Genomic DNA, 20732 nt, shown 5'->3' with positions numbered 1-20732 from the left:
TTTGTTGGTTTCCTTTGCTGTGCAAAATCTTTCTAGTTTGGTGTAGTCCAGCTTGTTTATTTTTCCTTTTGTGTCTTTTGCCCAGGGAGATATATCCAAAAAAAATATTGCTAAGAACGATGTCAAAGAGTTTACTATGTTTTTTTCCAGCGGTTTTATGGTTTTTGGTCTTACATTTAAATCTTTACTCCATTTCGAGTTTATTCTTATATATGGTATGAGAAAGTGGTCTAGCATCATTTTGGGGTATGTATCTGTCCAGTTTTTTCAACACCATTTATTGAAGAAACGATCTTTACTCCATTGTATGTTCTCTCCTCCTTTGTCATAGATTATAAGGGATATCATTAAGCTCCCGCCACACGCCTAGCATTGTTCTGGGTGTTGTCGAGGATACAGCAGGTGGTCTGTACCACAGACACTCTGAGCTCTGGCCGAGTAGATATCCATTTAACAAATTTAACGAAAAAACCTGTCCTCATTTAAGCAGAAAAATCCTGCACTGCCTGGGAGGGGCCGCATGCAGTCAGAACCAGGGATGCCCGCTGTGGTGTTTCCCACACACGGCAGAGCAATGAGACGCGCTCAGCTGCACCAGCGGCCGAGATGAGGCCCACGTGAGCCGCTGTTCGCGGAGAGAACACTGCAGAGCAGGGCGTCAGGAAGGGTAGCGTGAGACCTGGGCAGGGAGGGTGGTAGAATTCACAGGGGGGAGGCGCAAACACACCACCTTCATGCCCTGACAAACAGACCATTTTGGTGAAGTGTGCAGTCCTCATGAGGGCTGAGGTTGGGCCGGTGGTGGCCTCTGAATGCGGGGTTGGGAGCTCGCAGAGAGCCTGAGTAGGAGAGTGGAGCGAGCATTGTAGAGCAGGCGTTGGCTAGAGCGGCGGTGCCTCAGAGAGAGGAGAAGCGGGCAGGCGGGGGCGGGGCCAGGCCGCAGTCACCGAGTCCCGGCCTGGCGGTGAGCTCCCGAGGTGCACAGCCGGACCCGAGAGGTGGGGTCTGTCGTAGTGAAGAAGCTGATTAGTTATCTGCTTTGCTAGACGTAGGTTTTCTTATCTACCAGTCATCCTCTCCTTGTGTTTTACAGATTCAGCCAGTTATTGAAAAAACCTTCCCTTTTTCTAAGGTTCCAGAAGCCTTTCTGAAGGTGGAAGGAGGACACGCACGAGGAAAAACTGTAATTAATGTCATTTAAATAAATATTCAGTTTGGTGATTATTGGCTCTTTTATTTGGTGAGTGCCAAAAAATAAACTTTTTGCCAGTCATTTCCTATCTGCTAACCTGGGCACACAGGTTGGTTTCATAGCCGCAGCCCCACCCTGTGTGCTGCCCACAGTACCTCCTGACGTAGCCTGCCCTACACAGCCCTGCGCTCCTGCCTGCCAGGAGGTCTGCGCTGTGTGCCAGGCGCAGGGGACACACAGGGAAGATGTGATGTGAAAATAGCCGCACTTGGACTTGTCTATAAAGACAGTGAAAACTGCATATTGTTTTTTTCAAGCTGTTCTTTCACACCAGATTTGCAAATTGTTGTGACACCTGTGTCCTAATGGCTAACACTGATTTCCTTGTTACAGTGTTAGGGAGGTACTAAGACCTTGGGGGACACGGGTGGGTGGCAGCGTGAAGAGCTTACGGAAGCCAGTTCCTCCTTAGAGCCACTGGTGAGCATGCTTGTATCTGACCCAGGCTTCCCAGGATTTTTGTTCCTCTGCTTGGCCGGGCCCTCAGGGTTCTGCATCTCTCAAGGTCACATATAAAAATCTGGCTGGTGGTTGGTTGTTTGCTCTCTTAGAAATCGAACAGTGATGATAAGGTTTCTGACTTCTTTAAAGCCTTACATTCTGTACGAGAGCTCCTTCAACCAGTGAGACCTGCTTCGCTGAGGACTTATCCGTGGAAATTACCACCATTCCATTGGGGCCCAGAGTTCTCCACTTTCTGACCTTCATGTCTGCATTTAGGTATTTCATCCATAAGTCCGCTGAGGGATTTTTTAAAAAAGATTGTATTTATATATTTTTAGGGAGAGGGGAAGGGAGAGAGAAGAAGAGGGAGAGAAATATAGATTGGTTGCCTTCCACACCCCCAAACCGGGGACCTGGCCTGCCCTCAGGTGTGTGCCCTGACCAGGAATCGAACAGGTAGCCTTTGCCCAGCCCACTGAGCCACACCAGCCAGGGCACACTGTGGCTTTTGAATCTCTCATCTGCTCTTCATTCCTTGATGAGGAGCGTTTATCTCCTGTTGTGTTCATTGACACTGCACCTCAGACACTTGGTTTAGCTTCTGAGTAACTTTCTACTTGGTCTGTTCCTGTTAGACATGCATTTAGTCGTGTGTTGGATGGGGGCTTTTCTCTGGAATCGCTGTTCTCACCACTACAAACTTATCTCAAAAGAAAGACTGTTTTTGTCGGTTGTAAACAGCCACTTTGACTCCCACCTGAACAGTCTCAGCTCTTTTCCCTTGCGGGCTCCCTTCCAGGCGGGGGGTGCCGGGCAACACTGAATGCGGGCCTCACTCACCCCGGTGTGTGCACTTGCACCGCTGAGTCTGGAAGAGGGGCGTCCCCAGACCTGTCCCTGCCGCTGTTCCAGCCCCCTGAAATGTGCCTTGTCCTAACCAGCCAGACATCTGTTTCCTAATCTGCCAGCTGACTCTCTTTGAAGTGTTACAAGGGCTACTGAAAGCATTTTATCAATACAGTTGACCAGAGACAAGTTTATTCAAGAGCTTCATTCAACAGAGGGCACTGTAGAACGGTCGCCCCACCACATTGTAACGAGATGCACATCCAAGAACAAGACAGACACATCGCTGCTGTTGGACACATACAAACATTATTTTAAAACTGAAGATACTACTCTGATGACCATACTGCTTACCGCAGACTCCAGAGAGGATCAACATTTTAGAATTGGAAACACTGGAACAGATAAAAAGGAAATAAAGTTTGTTCTTCATGTGACAAGAGCACCAGCATTCGTGACAAGGATGACAAGATGAGGACCGAAAGAGGAAGAGTGTTTTCAAGGACTGTTTTAGCAGTTTTGCCTCAAAAGAGTGTGTGCTGTTTGAACAGCCTGTATGATCTGGGCAGTGTGCTGTCAGCATTAAACGTTTTGTTTTCATTGAAGTGCTTGCTGGACTGTAGGGTTTGCAGAGTTCTAACATTTGACCAGCACACATCACTTAAGGCCTCCTTCCCGTCACTTTCAGAAGAGAATTGCTGCTGCTCCTCCTGAGCGCACCATGCCCTCTCGTCTCAGGCACCCAGAGTGAGCGACCACTGAGGCCACAAGACCCTGATCCCCGAGGCTGTCCCCGGAGCCTGGATGTGGAACCTTCCAGGCAAGGGAGCCCCATGCAGACCTCCTGCATAGGAGCACAGGGAACTGGGCTGAAAGACCTGAGTTTAGCAAAGGATTGCATAACATTGCTTCAGAATTCATTACAGATGAGTGAGGACAGGCTAATAAATTAGGTCATGATGATGCTGTTCCAGGTGCATTTGCAAGAAAAGCATGAAACACTCACTTGGGACATTCTGGGGCACCGCACTGGTGAGTTAAAATAATTCAAATCCTGCTAATAAAGGTAAGCAGACATGGATGTGAAATTTTAAATTTACTAGTAATTAATATTAACAGAAGTTTTTTGTTTATACTCATTCAGTTCCACAAAATATGCCTGAATATAATTCCCCACTGTACAGCATAATTAATGATTCAGAAAACAGAAGGTCAAGGACCAAAACTATAGGCCTAATACATAATTTCTTCTCAGATGCTAAACAGTATCTACCTTACAAACTTAAGCTTGTATAATTCCCTTTAAAGTGTAAGGGATTTGTAGGTTCATAAAGTCAGAAAATTTGTTCCTGTTCTCTCCCACTATCTTTGGAAATAATTTAAAATGTATAGTCTTAAAGACTTGAGATATGTTTTCAAACCACCCAAAAGCTGCTAATGAGGCGACCTGTTTAAGCAGCTGCTGAAAGGAAATGAAAGGCAAGACGTGGAAGAACAGCAGGTCAGGTCATCAGTGTAGAACTGCTAGAGCCTGTCGATGAGGTGAGACGGCCGTCCCGGCCGGTCGCGAGACTCAGCACAGAGTTACTGCGGGAGCGCAGTTTCCTCGGGGTCCTCCACAGCTCCACAGCTGGAAGTCCCCGGAAAGGTTCCTCCTGCATCCTTACTCGGGTTCACAGGACCATGGCCTCCCACACTTGCGTTAACTTCTCTTTGCTGGCGGTGTTGAGGATAATGTGGTTTTGATCATACTGTGCTCCCCCTGGAAAGGAAAGGGAAGCTGATGAGAGGAAGCGTGCCCACAGTGAAGGGGCTGCAGCAGACGGAGTCTGTTCCAACGCCAGTATAACTGAAGTGCAAGTGACCAAGGTGTGATGTGCCTCAAGGACACAAGGCAGGCGGGGGGAACCCCAAAACGCACTGGGTCTGAGAGGGTCAGTCGCCGTGGGTAACTGTGTAAAGGTCCCGTGACAAGGGCACCAGCAACTCCACAAGGGATTGCCTACTTGCTGGGGCTCCTTTTCCTACTCGGGTCTTAATACCTAGTCCCCTGTCCTTCGTAAGATGTCTTAAATTGTGGGGGACAGGGAAGAATCTAAAGAATGGGAAAGGAGCACAGAGACGGTGGAACATATTCAGGGGTGAAACCGTGGATCCAAGACACAGGTGAGGAAAAAAACCAGGCAGACATGACAGTAGTGGAATGGCTGTCAGACGGTTTTGCATGAACAGTGAAAACGGCTCCACTAGGTAAGGGGGGAGGTCTGAACCACACCCCGAAGTGCAGGCTTGGGCGTATGAAGATCTGTAGTGTTTCAGATGCCTGGTCCCACTGGTATGGTCTCCATAAACTTCCTTTCACCAGAAAGGGTAGTGGGTAAGGGTAGTTTCCAAGGGTGCCTAGTAGATCGTTCAGATACTTTAGTGTTAACAACGCCCCCAAAGCTTTCTTTCATTGGAGAAGCATTAACAAAAGGGTCATCTGAGCATTTTTACCAGTGTGGAACAAACATCCTTTCAGAGGGATACTTTATTCTTTTTTAATTTTAATCAACCCCTCTCTGCCCATGATATGTTTATAGATAAGAGAAAGACAGACAGACAGACAGACGTGATTGGCTGCCCTCCCATACATGCTCCAACTGGGGATTCAACCTACAACCTCAGTACGTGCCTTGACCGGAAATCAAACCAACCCACAAACTTTTGGTATACCATACAACGCTCCAACCAACGGAGCCACCCAGCCAGGGCAAATACCTTATCCTTTCCTAGCATAAGCCTCTGCCCCAAAGACTCCACCAAAATAAAAATCTGTTCATCTAGTTTCAGGGTCAGTGTGACTGGTGTTGAATTCAGACTGCAGCCTCAAGGTAAGAAGAATTAAACGTCATTCTCCTGTTAAAAAGTATTCAGAAGATCTGATAACTTACTCTACAGATCCTGGTAGGTGGGGAAGGAAATCATCTCTTATCCAGTAGCCCTCTGTTACGACTTTGGCTTATAGTCATCCATAATCTGGAGTCTACACAGCTGGGTGTAGGACAGAACAGGGGCAGTGTTCCCTGGGCCTTGTTTGGGTAAGTGTGCAGTGGAAAAGGGAAAGTTACTGCCGCCTAGAAAACCCCACCATGCCCATCGAGACACACACACTCCACTGAAGTGTTGTTCATCTTAAGGTCACACTGCCTTTTTCATTCTTCAAGATTATATCACATATTTTAATTTACTTATTGTGTATATTACAGCTTAATTCTAGTTAGAATCATGAAGACTAGAACGTTATTGAGAAATAATCTGATTTATTCTTCTGCCCTTGGGGAGAATTAAAATCTTCCCAGATATCTGGTGTTTTTAAAGTGAGCGTAGTTTCCTATGGGGTGCACCAAAGAGAGAGAGGGGTGCAGTTGTATTCCTCTGCAGTGTGTGCGGTCTGTGGCCCTACTCGCTCCTGTCCACAAGATGGCACCATTCTCCCGCATCCTGAGACAAATTTACATCCAGTTTAACAAGCCATTACATCAGCTACCATACAAGATACACTGAGAGTTCACGAACAGACATTATCTTTACTCAAGAGGCATTTGACTAATTTCAGCACATCTTAGGAAGGGACTTTGGGACTTTAAGCCCTAAGGAGGAACCTCCGAGAGTTCCAGAGTACTCGTCAGAGTCAAAACTGGAAGCCAGGTATCCGCATTCCCAGTCAGCTGTCAGTGTAGCCAATGGGAAAAAGTCCTGCAGGCCTGGCACTTCTGGACGGTAAGCTCTCTGAAGCCAAGGTAGTATCCTATCCCCCCACTTTGAGCCTTCCACATAGAGGGTGCCCGGTAAATACACGTTGGAAGAACGAAAGAACTGCTCTAAGAAATCAGCACACAGGGATTGCAATGACCTTAACCCCAGACAGCAGAAGCTGACCACATCTGTAAGGAAAAATCCATATTTCCAATGTGGTTGCATTTCTTTGGCTTCTCTGGAAGTTTTGAAACTATCTTGTGTAGATAGCAGCTCCAATTCAAACTTTGATGAGAGCAAGAGTAAAGAGAGGTCTGGTACAGAGTCTGGACCCGTCCGACCCTCAGGTAGATCATTGGCTCTACAAATGGCAGATCCTGATGTATGCGAAGGAGGCATATTATACTCGTTTTCCAAATGTTACATTTGTATTCCTGTATCTTGGCATTTCATCCTGCCTGTTCTATACTGCTGAGTTTGTGCTCCCTGCGTGCAGTACTCTCCCTTTGCCTCATGCACTGAGTTCACCCCTGAGCCCCTTCCCAGCTTCTCAGGTTCTTTGTGAATTCTTATCCCCTCCTTACACGGTGGACCACTCGATCCACCTGGGGGTCACTCACAGTGACGGCCCTCCTGCTCCCCAGCCAGTCACCGAAGCCCCTGAGCTAAATGCTCAAGCTTATTCTCTGATATGCATAAAAGATATTTTAAAACCAAGTAAAAAAAAACAAGCTGTTTCTTTAGCCGTATATCAAAGTTTAATGACAGCTTTGGCCAAGAGCCCCGATTAAAGTAAAATTAAGCTAACTCTCTAGTAGCTTTTAAAAATGAAGTATGTGAAATAGTAAGGCTACATCATAACCATTTCACTAAATTTATAAACACAGTCATGTTGGCTTTCCTCGTAGGAAACAGAGTCTCCATTAATAATTTAAAGCAAAATTACCCCATATGACATGAATAAAACACGTCTTCATTTGCTTGTCAGTAGCAACAACAGTTAAGTGTATTCCCATGTCTATGTTAGAAAGTTTTGCTTTGTTTTATGTTGCTTTTAAATTATCAGTGGGACTCCTAGCAATAAGGGGAACTTGTTAGAAATGCAGGTTCCCAGGCCCCGCCCCAGAATCTACTGCACCAGAAACTCTGAGGGCGGGGCCTGGCTGGCTGTATTTCCAGAAGTCCTCTAGGTAATTCTCCTGGAGATAAAGTTTGGGAAATACTGTCCTAACTTCATTTGTTCTTCTCAAGCACCTTCTCAAGTTTGCTGTGGATTTTCTGCAAGGGTGCAGTCGGTTGGATTCCTCTTAGATCTTGGATCTTTTCAGTAAAAAGTCACAGGCATAGACGTGAGAATCACTGACTATCCTAAGTGAGATCACAGCCTTTGCACTTGCGGGTTTTAGGCTCACACTGTTTCAATAAAAGGTTTGAAGACCTCCCATGTCCAGATTCACCTCAGCACTTATGGCCAAGTGGATTAACCCCTGAGAGCCTCATTTTGGGGGCTTTAAAATGGGACAGAAGGAGGGGGAGGGATAACAGGCCTCTGGCGGTTGCTGTGGATCATGTGAGAACGCAAAGTGTGTAGCACCTCGGCCGACACGCAGCAAGGGATCTCTACTGCTCGTGATAGGACGCTCACATTTTCAGAAGTAAAGGCTAGGTTTTTAGTTAAATAAAGGAAATAAAGGGGACGGTCCTTACCTTTGACATCTAAAACTAAATTTGGCTTCAGCTTGCTGTAGATCCTGCCGTCCGACTTCATGCTCCAGAACTGACTATCAGCACTCTGGTCGAGTGCCAGGCCCAGCTTGGAGCCCGCGGTGACGAGGCTGCCCACGATGGTCAGGCAGCAGTCTTCCGCGATCTGTTGGAGCGAGAGACATGGCCTTTGAGTACCACTGTGGTCCGTTCCCTGTTCAACTAATTTTTAAAGTCATCCCAGACAGAGCCCAGCTTCCTTTGCCCGGCATGAGGCATTTCGGTGTATAGCCAGGGTGACTGGACCGGACAACAGGTATTTATGTCCTTCAGTTCCAATGGCATGAGTGATGGAAAGGTCTCCATTCTTGTCCACTGTAAGAGACTTCTGCCTTTTGTGGGACTCCGTCTTACTAGTGACAGAAGCCCGAGAACATCCACCCTGCCTATCAGGATACTTTTCCCTCTCAGAAATGACTGACTTACGGTAAGGCTGGGTCTGTGGCTAAATCTCCCTGACCCAACCACCCTGCTCAGCCTGAGCCCCCTGGAATACAGCCCGTCCCTAGTTCCGAAGGCTGCGGTGGCACTGACGTGGCTGATGGGCATTTGGTCATTTTAAAGCTTGACAGTCCACTTATTCATTTGTCTTGTCTTTCCTTCATGATGAATGTCAAGTTTTCTAAAAAGGCATGCCGTCCAACAAAGGACATCTGGATGCAGTCAAGTGTGTTTGCACACAAATTTTTTTTAATATATTTTATTGATTATACCATTACGTTGTTCTATTCCCCCCCTTCATTCCCCTCCACCCGCACACTCCCTCCCCCACCATTCTCCCCCCCTTAGTTTATAACCATGTGTCTCAAGTTCTTTAGATTCTGTATTTCCCCCACTATTCTCACCCTCCCCACTACCTATTTTCTACCTACCATCTATGCTATTTTCTGTGCCTTCTCCCCCCTTCTCCTCCTCCCACTCCCCTGTTTCTAACCCTCCATGTGTTCTTCATTTCTATGGTTCCACTCCTGATCTAGCTGTCCTCTTGGTTTGCTTTTGTTTTAGGTGTGGTTGTTAATAACTGTGTGTTTGCTGTCCTTTCACTGTTCATATTTTTCATCTTCTTTTTCTTATATAAGTCCCTTTAGCATTTCATATAATAAGGGCTTGGTGATGATGAACTCCTTGAACTTGACCTTATCTGAGAAGCACTTTATCTGTCCTTCCATTCTAAATGAAAGTTTTGCTGGATAAAGCAATCTTGGCTGTAGGTCTTTGGATTTCATGACTTGGAATACTTCTTTCCAGCCCCTTCTTGCCTGTAAGGTCTCTTTTGAGAAATCCGCTGACAGTCTGATGGGTACTCCTTTGTAGGTGACTGTCCCCTTATCCCTTGCTGCTTCTAGGATTCTCTCCTTCATTTTGGTCTTGGCTAATGTAATTATGATGTGCCTTGGTGTGTTCCTTCTTGGGTCCAACTTCTTTGGCACTCTCTGAGCTTCCTGGATTTCCTGGAAGTCTATTTCCTTTGCCAGACTGGGGAAGTTCTCCTTTATTATTTGTTCAAATACGTTTTCCACTCGTGGCTGTTTCTTTCCCCCTTCTGGTACCCCTATAATCCGGATGTTGGAACGTTTAAAGATGTCCTGGAGGTTCCTAAGCCTCTCCTCATTTTTTTGAATTCTCATTTCTTCATTCCTTTCTGGTGGGATGTTTTGTTCTTCCTTCTGGTCCATTCCATTGATTTGAGTCCCAGTTTCCTTTCCATCACTATTGGTTTCCTGTGCATCTCCCTTCATTTCAATTAGTTTAGCCTTCATATGTTCCTCTAATTTGTGACTATGTTCCTCTAATTTGTGACTATAATCTACCAGTTCTGTGAGCATCCTGATAAATAGTGTCCTGAATTGTGCTTCTGAGAGGCTGGCAATTTCTCGGTCGCTTAGAGTTATTGGCTCTGGGACTTTGAGTTCTTCTTGCACCATCTTTTGGGCTGTTCGTGCCTGTTCCGTAGCAGGATCAGAGCCCTAAATTGTTCACTAGAACAGGACAACTAAGTCGCTGGGTTGTGACGTTGTATGTGGGGGCAGGGTCAAAGAGGGACAATGGCTTCTGGTCTGCCGCCTGCTGCACGTGAGTGTGCCACCGCTGTCAGCCCTCCACCACTGGGTTCGCCCCCTGGGGCCTGTGTGGTCCGTCTCACTGTGCGCAAATGTGCGACCGTGGTCAGTCTGCCCCACACCCTGACTGGTTCCAGGCTGTCTGCGCGCCTAGGTCGGGGGATCTGTCCTGCCCGACCCAGCTCCGTTGCTGGCTCCGCCTCTCTTACCGTCCCCGTTGAACGGTTCGTAGTTGTCGGACTTCCGTATAATTCCGTTTTCTGGTCTTTGGGTGTGTCCTAGTTCTCCAAACCTTTGTTGAGTTCGAACTTGGTTGTGGGAGAAGGCACAGTGTTTCCACCTATGCCTCCATCTTGGCAGAAGTCCGGAGAGATTTTTTTCGCACACAAAAATTTTATGGGCCCTCTGAAGTGAACCTGCCATTTACATACAAATGAGTATGGCAGGCACGTGTGCACGGGAGCTGGCACGTGGCTGGAGAAAGCGCCTATGCGAGTGTGCTGTTCCGTGTGGAGATAAAAGGACTGGGACAGCCTGGGACACTTTCCTTTTTCTCACTGGCCTATTGAATTCAAAGTTGTTAAAAACATCACTGAAATATTTGTTAGAAATAATTGATGAAAGGCTCCATTTTCTTGGATTAAGATCACTGAGAGGCACAAATCGGCATTTTCACACTCCTGTCTTCCAGCCCTTGCTTTTTTCTCTGTGCGAGTCTGAATAGCACGCCTGCTTCCTGGGAGGGCAGCCCTCAGGCATCGTGGACCCAGTGACCCGCAGGCCTCTCCCAGGCTCCGAGCCTTCTGCTGACTCACGGGGCACCAGGTGTAGGGAAAACCGGAGCAGTCAAGCCCATAAAATCAAGAAGTTAAAACGAGTATCTACAACAGAAGCGGGAGGTCCTCTCGTAAAATCCTACTGCGTTCGGCCCTTAAATGTGTTCCCGCAGGAGCGATGCGAGAGGGAGGGGGCATTTCCCATTTCACAAGGTGACGGGAAAGGGACTGTGGCTCACACAGGGTGGCACCTCCTCACCCTTCATTCCAGTCCGGGGTCTTCCAAAGTGCAAGCAAACCAAGGCCATTTGTGTTGATAATGTTGGGGCTTAGAGAAAACTTCCATACCTAGTAGAAGTTACTAAGTAATTTTCCATTACGCTATAAAAACTAAGTATAGATATAAATATTCTGCCTTGGATCAGTATTACATATACCTCCCATTTTATGTTAATAGACTGGTTCCATAAGAATTGAGAAGTATTTTTGTGAGAAACCTAATTTATTTCTGAAAGTGCTCCAGGACTCGTGAAGTAGCATCAACTTGAAAGATGCTGTTACAGACCTTTGTCCAAGCCTAAAACTCACCCTGCACTTGATGCACCCTTCTTGATAAATCCAAATCTGATCATCAGCACCCACGTCCTCCATGACCTGTATTCTGAGAAGCTTCAGATCCTCTAAGTTTCCATTGGTCGACATGAATAACCCTGTTGCTTTGTTTCGAAGCCGGAAGTAAATTCGTTTCTAGAAGACAAAAACCCCAGCCGTGAGCACGTGGAAGCTGTGCTGTTGGGAGCACTGAACAAGCGTGGGCAGCAGGGCAGGACCCAGGGGCAGGCCATTACTGTGTCCTCGAGTCCCACAGGCTTGAGGAAGACTCTGATGAAACGCCAAACAAGTGCCTGGGGCAGGGACCCTGCCCGAGGGCAACCCGGTCTGGGGACACGCCATGTTTTGACGTCCAGCGTGACAGCATCTGTGGAAGCAGTCACGGCCGCCTAGTGCTCTCCAGAAAGAGCCCAAACTCAGAAATGCAGGGTGGTGACGGGAGAGACCAATTTCAAACTCAAAATTAAAACACTGAATTAGATTTATAAAACAAAAAAAATTCAGACAAGAATCTGTTCGAAGCATGGAGAAGAAAAAAGTACCTGATTAAACGGTCGCAGAGACCCGATTTGGCGACAACCACTGAATTCGTACCAGTTGGGCACTTCTGCCGGTGAGAGCAGGAACTGCCGACCCCGGTAGCCGGCGTACTCGTAAGTGACCCATCTGTAAACGGAAGGGGGTGGCCCCAGGTGAGCGGCACTACGCATTTGACAACCGCCCCCCAATCATTCTGTACTTTTGGAGTGATTCCAGTTTTTAGACCGAGCTCTATATTTTAAATACACATGGGTTGCGTGGCGGGAAAAGTGTTGACAAATAGCACATTCTTGGTACATATTTATGCTAAGAAGATCCATTCTTGAAGAGGAACAGGTAAGTTTTTCCTGCATGAAGGCAATGAAATGGAGGTAACAGCATTAGCAGGGCAGCCCAGTGTTCCTATTCACACAGCGTTTCCAGTTGTCAAGATGGATCTTGTATTTAAATAGCTCGTGTTTGTAAAGTTCTTAGTGTGTGGCATGTGGTAAGTACTATTTTAAGGGCTAGCTAAATAAAAACAGCTCAAATTTTTACTTAAAATGAGAGTAATCTTCCTCAGTCCAGAAAACTGCTAAAGGTACTTCAGGTCTCCAGAGATGCCACCGCCCACACGGGAGGAAGTATGCATCCCACCCATCAGGGTGTGCAAGCAGCCAACAGCCTGCCTCTGGCTGACGTAAAATCCCAGCACCAGGGCGTGCAAGCAATGCAAGAGCTTCCCTCTGGCTGACGTAAAATCCCAGCACAAGGGCGTGCAAGCAATGCAAGAGCTTCCCTCTGGCTGACATGTGATGTCAGGGAAGAATGTTCTTGCCTTTTAATCCTGGAACTCTAAACTAAAACCTGCTGAAAAACATCACCAATAATTCTAGCACCCAAATAATCATTTTCTGAACAGCTATGGTCCACTCAACATCTGATGTATACAGCTAGACTGTAGGTATTGTTTTTAAGCAAAAGAAAAATTCTGAAAAACATTTATTACATTGATAGTCCTTACTCGTTTTTACATCTTACTTAATTTCACAATTATTCCAAGTTGAGAAAAATATCCCCGTATTGACCTTTAATCGTTGTGCACAGCATCTGCTAGTGACTCCTGGTTAAAGGAAAATCCCAGCCCTTCCTCCAAAATCCAAAGGGCTTGGTCTTTCAAAGGGAAAAGAAACAGGAGCTCTCTCTTACTTGCTAAAAAGGTGCTCGATAAATTTGCAGAGCACCACTGTGCCAGTCAGTCCTCTCAGAACTTTGAAGGCATCAAAGACACAGTCCTCGCTCTCATGAAGGAAAAGTCTGGAGGGAGATTTGGAAGGTGCCCCATGCAGGGCCTTCCCCAGTGAGGAAAGCCCACCGGGAAGGTGCATAATCATTAACCCTTACAAAAAACGGGGGCAGGGGGGTGGTATGCCACTCTGTTTAAGGTCATGGAGGAGAGAAAGAAAGATGATCCAACTCAATTTTTCAAGTCACCCTTTCACTGAACAGACGAGCAGGAAACTCACATGCCACCTGGCACCTGAATGGAGCGGATCTGCGTGTTGAATCCCAGGGACCGGAGGTTAACTGTCTCTGTGCTGAGTTCAATCTTCTTTCCTTTGAAGTCTTCTCTTTCGAAAAGAATGATGGTTGGCTCAGATAATTCCTGTTTAGGAACAACAATAATATCCTGTCACTCATTTTCAATAGCACTGCAGTTTGAACTTAGGCAAAAATCATCTTGTTACAAGGACAGAGCGTGAGACCTGGCCAGACAGGCCTGGCCTGCCATCAGCTCCCTTCCCAGGAAGTCCGGGGCTGGTTCATTCCAAAGCCAGAAGGAGGAAGGCAGGAGTGGCCAGCGGTTTCCCTACTGCGTAGAAAGGCAGGTGAGTGTACACAGTGTTATAAAGGGTGGGGGCTATCCCAGGCACAGAGGATGGGTACCGATGTCTGGAATACCGACACGTCTAATGGATTGCTTGTCAGTCCTGCCATTTTCTGTTGGGATAAGGAGGGGCTGGGGCCAGAGAGCTCTGGACATAAATGGCAAGGGTCAGCGGGCTACTGTAGGCTTTGGAGCCGAGTGTTTAATCGTCAGTGGGCAGTGGTTCTGCGCACTGATGCTCCCAAACCTTCCTGGAGGAGTATTGTTAGGAGGAGAGAAAAATACAAGATGTTCAATCTCATTTATTTTCAAATGATGGACCTTGTGACCCTAGACTAAGCACTAATGATAACAATCCTAAAATCATAAATGATGCATCAAAAATCCCCTTCCTGCTTAAACTTTTGTGGCACAGGTGTGGACTTACTGCTTCATGTGTGTTACTGTGCCCTGACATGTGGATTCTGATGACCAGTAAACAGAGCAGAGTCGTGTGTGGAGGTGGTGTGTGTGGTATCTGTCAGCGACTGGATCTGACCCCTTCATTCCACGTTTCACGGCTAATACGTTCACATCTCCAGAAAGGTCACACTGTCATTATTTGAACAGGCAGGGAAGGATGTGATAAAGCCAGGTCACATATATTCCTTCTGCCTTTAAAACTAAAATCAACAACAACAAACCCTAAAATCAACTACATATGTTTAAAGCTTTTTATGAGAGATCAGCCACCAAAAACTATTTCCAGAACTTCCCACTCAGACGAACATCATCTCACAGTCTTGTTCCAATGACTGTTGCTTTGACTGCATCAAAGTCAAAGATTTCTGTCCTAGAAGGGGCACTGTGTCTGGATTAGCATATGCATGGCAAACCGGGAGAAGTGTTTGATGGCAAATCTCTGAAACAACAGAGTATTAGATTTTAAAACTATAAGGAATTTCTGCAAATCAATAACAACAAAAGATACAAGAAACTAGAAAATAAAGAGCTGAGCAAAGGGCATCAACAAGCAATTCACTGAACAGAAAACCCAAATGACTAATAAGTATATGAGACACCACCTCTCTAACAGTGAAACACAAATTAACAATGAGATAACCCCTCTACCTAATTCCTTCAAAGTCAGAAAGTCCGAATACTCAGTAATGAGTATTACTGAGGTGGAAAACGAACCTGCATGCGCTGCCCGCGAGAGTCTGAAGTGGCAGCGTTTGGCAGTGCTCGGGGAAGCTGACGTTCAGGCCCAGACCCCAGCAAATCCACCCGTTACTACGTATGCACGAGAGACTCCCGAACAGGGACACGCAGATGAGAATGAAGCGAAACGTGTGATGGGGCACTTGCACCAGTTAGAACCAATAACCTAGACATACATACGGCACAATGGGCAGCTCTTACAAAAGTTTCATGTAAGTATGAATTTATGTTTATTATGCAATGGGAACTACAGCATAATACTGTACATAAATTAAAAGCCTATATAGAGATTTTTTTGAAAATATACATCTTATAAGAATATCCAAACTATATCCCACACATTAGAATTGGTGTCTGTAAAGGGGAGAGGAATGGAAATAGGAATCAGGTATGAAACAGAAAAAAAAACAGGAGAGGGGCCTTGAACTAACACCATGATGGCTGTGTGCCATGCCTGAACTGCACCTGAAGCCCTGGCTGGTGTGGGTCAGTTAGTTGAGCATTGTCCCATACACTGAAAGGTTGCAGGTTCGATTCCTGGTCAGGGCACATACTTAGGTTGTGGGTTCGATCCTCAGTGAGGGTACATGTGGGAGGCAACTGATGTCTCTCTCTCCCTCTCTCTAGAATCAGTTAAAATATCCTTGGGTGCATATTATTAAAAACTGCACCCAAAGTCTAAGAAAATAGCACAAAAAACCCAATTTATATGTTGAAGAGTTAAGAAGAAACCAAAAAGTTAACAGGATGGAAAGTTCTGAGTTCTAGCCAAGGTGGAGGCATAGGTAGAAACACTTCACTTCCTTACACAACCAAAAGGAGGATAACAACCAATCTAAAATCAAAAACCAAAAGTGCCAGAAAATCAAACTGCATGGAACTCTGACAACCAAGGTACTAAAGAAACATTCACCTAGACCAGTAGGAGGGCAGGATGGGTGAAGATGGGCAGCTGAGCAGAGAGAACACCTGGGAAGGCAGCGGATCACGTGGGCGAGGCAGGGCTGGCTGAATGGAAAAATAAAGGCCTAAAGCTAGCTGTAAACTACGGCAAGGGCTGCCATGGTGGGAGAAACTCCCAGTCTCGCACAAGAGAGTTTGTTGGAAAGGGGGGCTAGAGCAGAGCAAGCAAGCCCTACCCTAACCCTAACCCTCTCTGGCCCCTCCCCCACAGTACCACAACACTGCTCTGGTGAATACCTAAGGCCCTGTCCCCTTACTACTTAACAGGTGTGTTGAGACAAAGAAATAGGGCCCAAATGAAAGAACAGATCAAAAGTCCAGAAAAAGAGCTAAGCGATAAGGAGATAGACAACCTGTCTGATGCAGAGTTCAAAACCCTGGTAATCATGATCCTCACAGAACTGATTGAGCTTAGCTACAATATGAAGGAACAAATGAAGGCAAGCCAACGTGAAATAAAGGAAAATATACAGGGAACCAACAGTGAAGGGAAGGAAACCAGGACTCAAACCAATGATTTGGAATAAATGGAAGAAATAAACATCCAACCAGCACAGAATGAAGAAGGATGCTCCCAAGGAGAGGCGTAGGACAACTTGAAACACTCTAACATCAAAATTATAGGAGTGCCAGAGGAGAAGAGGAAGAGCATGAGGTTGAAAACTTATTTGAACAAATAATGAAGGAAAACTTGCCCATCTGGCAAAGGAAATAGATTTCCAGGAAATCTAGGAAGCCCCAAGAGTCCCAAAGAAACTGGACCCAAAGAGGAAGACGCCAAGGAACATCAAAATTAAGTTGCCCGAGATTAAAGATAAAAAGAGAATCTTAAAAGCAGCAAGAGAAAAAAGGAGACAGTCACCTACAAAGGAGTGCCCATAAAGCTATCGGCTGATTTCTCAAAAGAAACCTTACAGGCAAGAAGAGGCTAGAAAGAAGTATTCAAAGTCATGAAAGGCAAGGACCTGTTTCCCAGATAAGGTCAAGTTAAAGGAGTTCATCATTACCAAGCCCTTATTATATGAAATGTTAAAGGGACTTATCTAAGAAAAAGAAGATCAAAACTAGGAACAGTAAAATGACAATAAACTCACAACTATCAACAACTGAACCTAAAAAAAAATGAAAACAACAGATAAGTAAACAACTAGAACAGGAACAGAATCATAGAAATGAAGATCCAATGGAGGGTCTTCAGGGGTTAGCAGGGAAGGGAGGAGGGGAAGGATGGGGAGAAGGTACAGGGAATAAGAAGCACAGTTGGTAGGTAGGAAATAGACGGGGAGATTGGGAATAGTGTAGGAAACGGAGAAGTCAAAGCACTTATACATACAACCCATGGGCACGAACTAAGGTGGGGGAAATGCTGGAGGGTTGGGGGGTGCAGGGCAGAGGGGGGATAAAGGCAAAATGATTGGGAAAACTGTAATAGCATAATCAATAAAATATACTTTAAAAAGTTCTACTGCAACTATTTTTTCTGCCTCCAACTTTAAGCTCGAGTAGGTCCACCTGCTGGTTTCTTTCTCTGACCATCAGCTCTGAGCCATGCATCTCCATGACGCTATATTCACACGGACATACTTACAACATCTATAAAACGAAGACACTTCACAGTTGTTCCAGGCAAGCATCCCATTGCAGAAAGACATGGATAGTGGCCTTCTTCCAGCACATACTGGTTACCAGAGAAATGTTCTCCATCGTACGCAACCCAGCTACAGTAGGAAAAACCACACACACGTGTCCAGTATGCAATCTGAGTATTTCTATTCAAGAAGTCTGATTGTTAGAGGTGCCCTTCTATAAAATAAACAATGTGGCTAACAGTATTCTTTCTTCAGAAATATCTGGACATATTTTCTTTATTCAATCATGTGGCAAACAATTACTCATAAGTCAGCTGTTGGCTTTGCATTTGGGAAATAAAACCTCTCTCTGTGAAATGATTTATGCATTTACCTCCCCCACCTCTGGCCTTCCTTGCTCCGCTTGTGGGGAGGCTGGGAGCCACCACGTCCTCCCAGCTAGTGCAGTGTTGGCAAGCCCTGGAGCCCTCTCTGAATAATCCTTCAAAGCTCAGGGCTAGTCAGTCTCCCGGGTCTGTCGACTTCCTCCCAAACTTTCCCTCACATTCCTTTATCCTCATCTCCTGCACCTCTGCACTGAGTCAGAAGTCTAATGCCTTCATGACTTCGGTCACTTAGCCTCTCGAGGATTCAGCACTATTGATAAAACACTGATTTACCATGCTTGCCTAGAATAGTGGGGCTTTTTAAAAAATCCAAAAATGCTTATCGAGGACTGATAGTGTGTCAGATATTTTTCCATTGGTGGGGGTAGAACAGGAGCCAAAACAAAGTCCCTGCTATCATGAAGTTTACACTCTAAGTAAGCTGAGACAGACAACAAATGACAAAAAATATGCATCTGATGGTAGTGGATGAGGCAGGGGAGGAGACAGAGAGGAACCTGGACTGAGGTGGAGGTGTGCACTTACAGTGAAGCTTCACTGTAAATTCGCATTTGAATGCAAGGCCCATGTTCTGCAGTTCGTCATGCTAAGTGACAAGATGGTGCAGTTTGGACCATACAGAACTACGTGAATAATGGCAGTATGATTATTACTATCATGGGACTGAATTCCTCATGGCCTCTGGCACGGGTTGCTCCAAGTGTTTCCTGACCAAGTTCTCCCTGACGTTGGGCTCTCCCCTTTCCAGCTTTTATAAAACCACAATTTTCAGGACGGCACTTGGGGCTGGCTGTATTTTCTGTGTGTGTCCTGTGGCATCCATCTGAACTCTTGTGCTCAAGGGTGCCTTCATGACCTGATTCCCCCCTCCCAAATTCAATCCCCTCTCCCAGATACAGAGGGTGGAGTGAATCAACACACACACCAACTCCTCTGCATGCCTATCGTTCCGAATGCCTATCCCGCTCCTCTCTACCTGAAAAACATCTACCTTGTGGCATGCCTTGGAGTTACTCAGAGTCCATTCATGGATGATGGCATAGGCCTGGTGGGTAGAGAACCTGGTCTCAATCCTGCGAGATGATCTTTAACTTCTCCAACCCACACTGATCACCTTGTGTGACGTCCAGCACTCAGCTGCTGCAAAGTTCGTTGTAGCACTGCCAGGGGCTCGGATTCCTTGGTTTCATGTAGGACCAAGCACCTGAAGGTATTGCTAAATGCTTGCTGATGTGTGAACTCTCTCCCCGCCCCTCAGTGATTAGGCTCCGCCAGGCCACTGTTTCGCTTACCTGCCTCCCAAAACTCTGCAAGACTTGGTAGTAAATGAATCATCGATTTGACTTGTTGTTTCTTCAAAACTTTGACTCTGGCCTTGAAACTGGGGTTCTGAAAACAAGTGAATCTTTGAAAAAGGAAACAGAAATACATAAAATTATTTTGCAAATGCACCAACACAATCAGCGTTTGATGATCTAAACATGACCAGTTAACTCTGGTAACAGTAAACTGATACGAACTTTATAAATCCTTTCAATTTCTATTTCTTCATTAACGATCAGTTAGAAATACTTCGGCTGTACCACTCACGACTGTTTAATTCACAGACATCAAAGGACAACCCAACAACAGAGGCTGCGTTCCAGGGAGCGGCCTGCCCTCCTGCACCGTGAGGCATTTCGAAGCTTCACTGTGGCCAGCATGAAGGCTCATCAGCTCTAACACTTACAAGTAACTGCATTTTGGAAGCAGTGCAGTTCCCCTGCCTCTCAGTGGAAGATACTTGCTGACGCATTAGGATCTTGTGTCTGCCAGTAAAAGGAGGCTGCGCTGGGGTTTGTGCCCCTGTGGTCATGGCTGTCTGGACACCTCCATTAAAGAGCCCAAGTAACAAATGTAACACTTCAGCTGATGGGGACAGTCAGCGGTCAAAGGCCGGAATGAGACCGCAGAAGAGACTCGTCTAATGCAGATGCAGCAAATATGAAAATCCGTTTTACTGTGTAGCACAATGGTATTTGAACTATTAATTTTAGTGTATTCATGTAAACTCTGATTCCATATAGTGAGATACAAGTCAACACTGTATCATGAGAGCATTTTATAAGAAGTATTTAGATACGGGTCAATGTGGGTTAATGCTATTAAGCATTAAGAAATTTAAATCCAATTTAAAAACACAGTTATGTTTTCAGGCGTAAAAATGCGTACAATAACAAAATGTCCCAAATGTCTGAAGTTTTACATGAAACTTCAGCTTTTCAATGGATGGCCCCTAATTACAAAAAAATAGGATTTTTTTAAGTTACCTGATTTCGTCTCCTTGGGCCCGTGAAAGCGTCCTAAGAAGTTTTGAAGGGAAGAGAAAAGAAAATGAGTAGAGCAGACACCTTAAGAAACATTTCTCTCCCAGACTAGCAATTACTGTTAAAAATAGTATCAACACAGCTTCTATAGTGTTAGATCTTAAATGAACCAGAAGCACACATTAAGGAAATCCAGAATTCAGTGAAACATTTGCATACAAAAATATAACTCCTTACCAAGCATATGGGCTGAACAGAAGAGATCCTACAATTTTTTCCTCCCCAGTCCTCAAAACTGGTGTAAATGCCTTTATCCAGTATATACTGCTCTCCCGTGAAGTCAGGGTTTTCATACGCTACCCACCTAAGGAAACAAAAAACAAAAACTC

The 20732-nt window shown here is 45.7% G+C and overlaps 2 protein-coding genes across 2 annotated transcripts in view; one reads left to right on the top strand and one right to left on the bottom strand.

The window, feature by feature from the left end:
- Window positions 1-1224, top strand: part of RTN4IP1 (reticulon 4 interacting protein 1) — a 42773-nt gene extending 41549 nt beyond the window's left edge. Inside the window, exon 9 of the mRNA XM_037064969.1 lies at window positions 1094-1224. Within this exon, the coding sequence (XP_036920864.1) occupies window positions 1094-1201 (108 nt within the window). The 3' untranslated portion in view covers window positions 1202-1224. The remainder of the gene's footprint in view (window positions 1-1093) is intronic.
- A 1496-nt stretch (window positions 1225-2720) lies between these two features.
- Window positions 2721-20732, bottom strand: part of LOC119000131 (beta/gamma crystallin domain-containing protein 1-like) — a 64630-nt gene continuing 46618 nt past the window's right edge. Inside the window, exons 13-21 of the mRNA XM_037064967.1 lie at window positions 20581-20707; window positions 20347-20379; window positions 19330-19442; window positions 17651-17780; window positions 13538-13677; window positions 12035-12158; window positions 11469-11627; window positions 7988-8150; window positions 2721-4304 (exon numbers count right to left, since the gene is read on the bottom strand). Of these exons, the coding sequence (XP_036920862.1) occupies window positions 4216-4304; window positions 7988-8150; window positions 11469-11627; window positions 12035-12158; window positions 13538-13677; window positions 17651-17780; window positions 19330-19442; window positions 20347-20379; window positions 20581-20707 (1078 nt within the window). The 3' untranslated portion in view covers window positions 2721-4215. The remainder of the gene's footprint in view (window positions 4305-7987; window positions 8151-11468; window positions 11628-12034; window positions 12159-13537; window positions 13678-17650; window positions 17781-19329; window positions 19443-20346; window positions 20380-20580; window positions 20708-20732) is intronic.

The sequence above is a fragment of the Sturnira hondurensis genome, unplaced genomic scaffold, assembly GCF_014824575.4.
Source record: "Sturnira hondurensis isolate 20B ecotype Veracruz unplaced genomic scaffold, ASM1482457v3 Scaffold0015596, whole genome shotgun sequence".
NCBI classification, from domain to species: Eukaryota; Metazoa; Chordata; class Mammalia; order Chiroptera; family Phyllostomidae; genus Sturnira; species Sturnira hondurensis.
The sequence above is the reverse complement of the archived record's forward strand: the minus strand, read 5'-3'. Positions and strand labels throughout refer to the sequence as shown.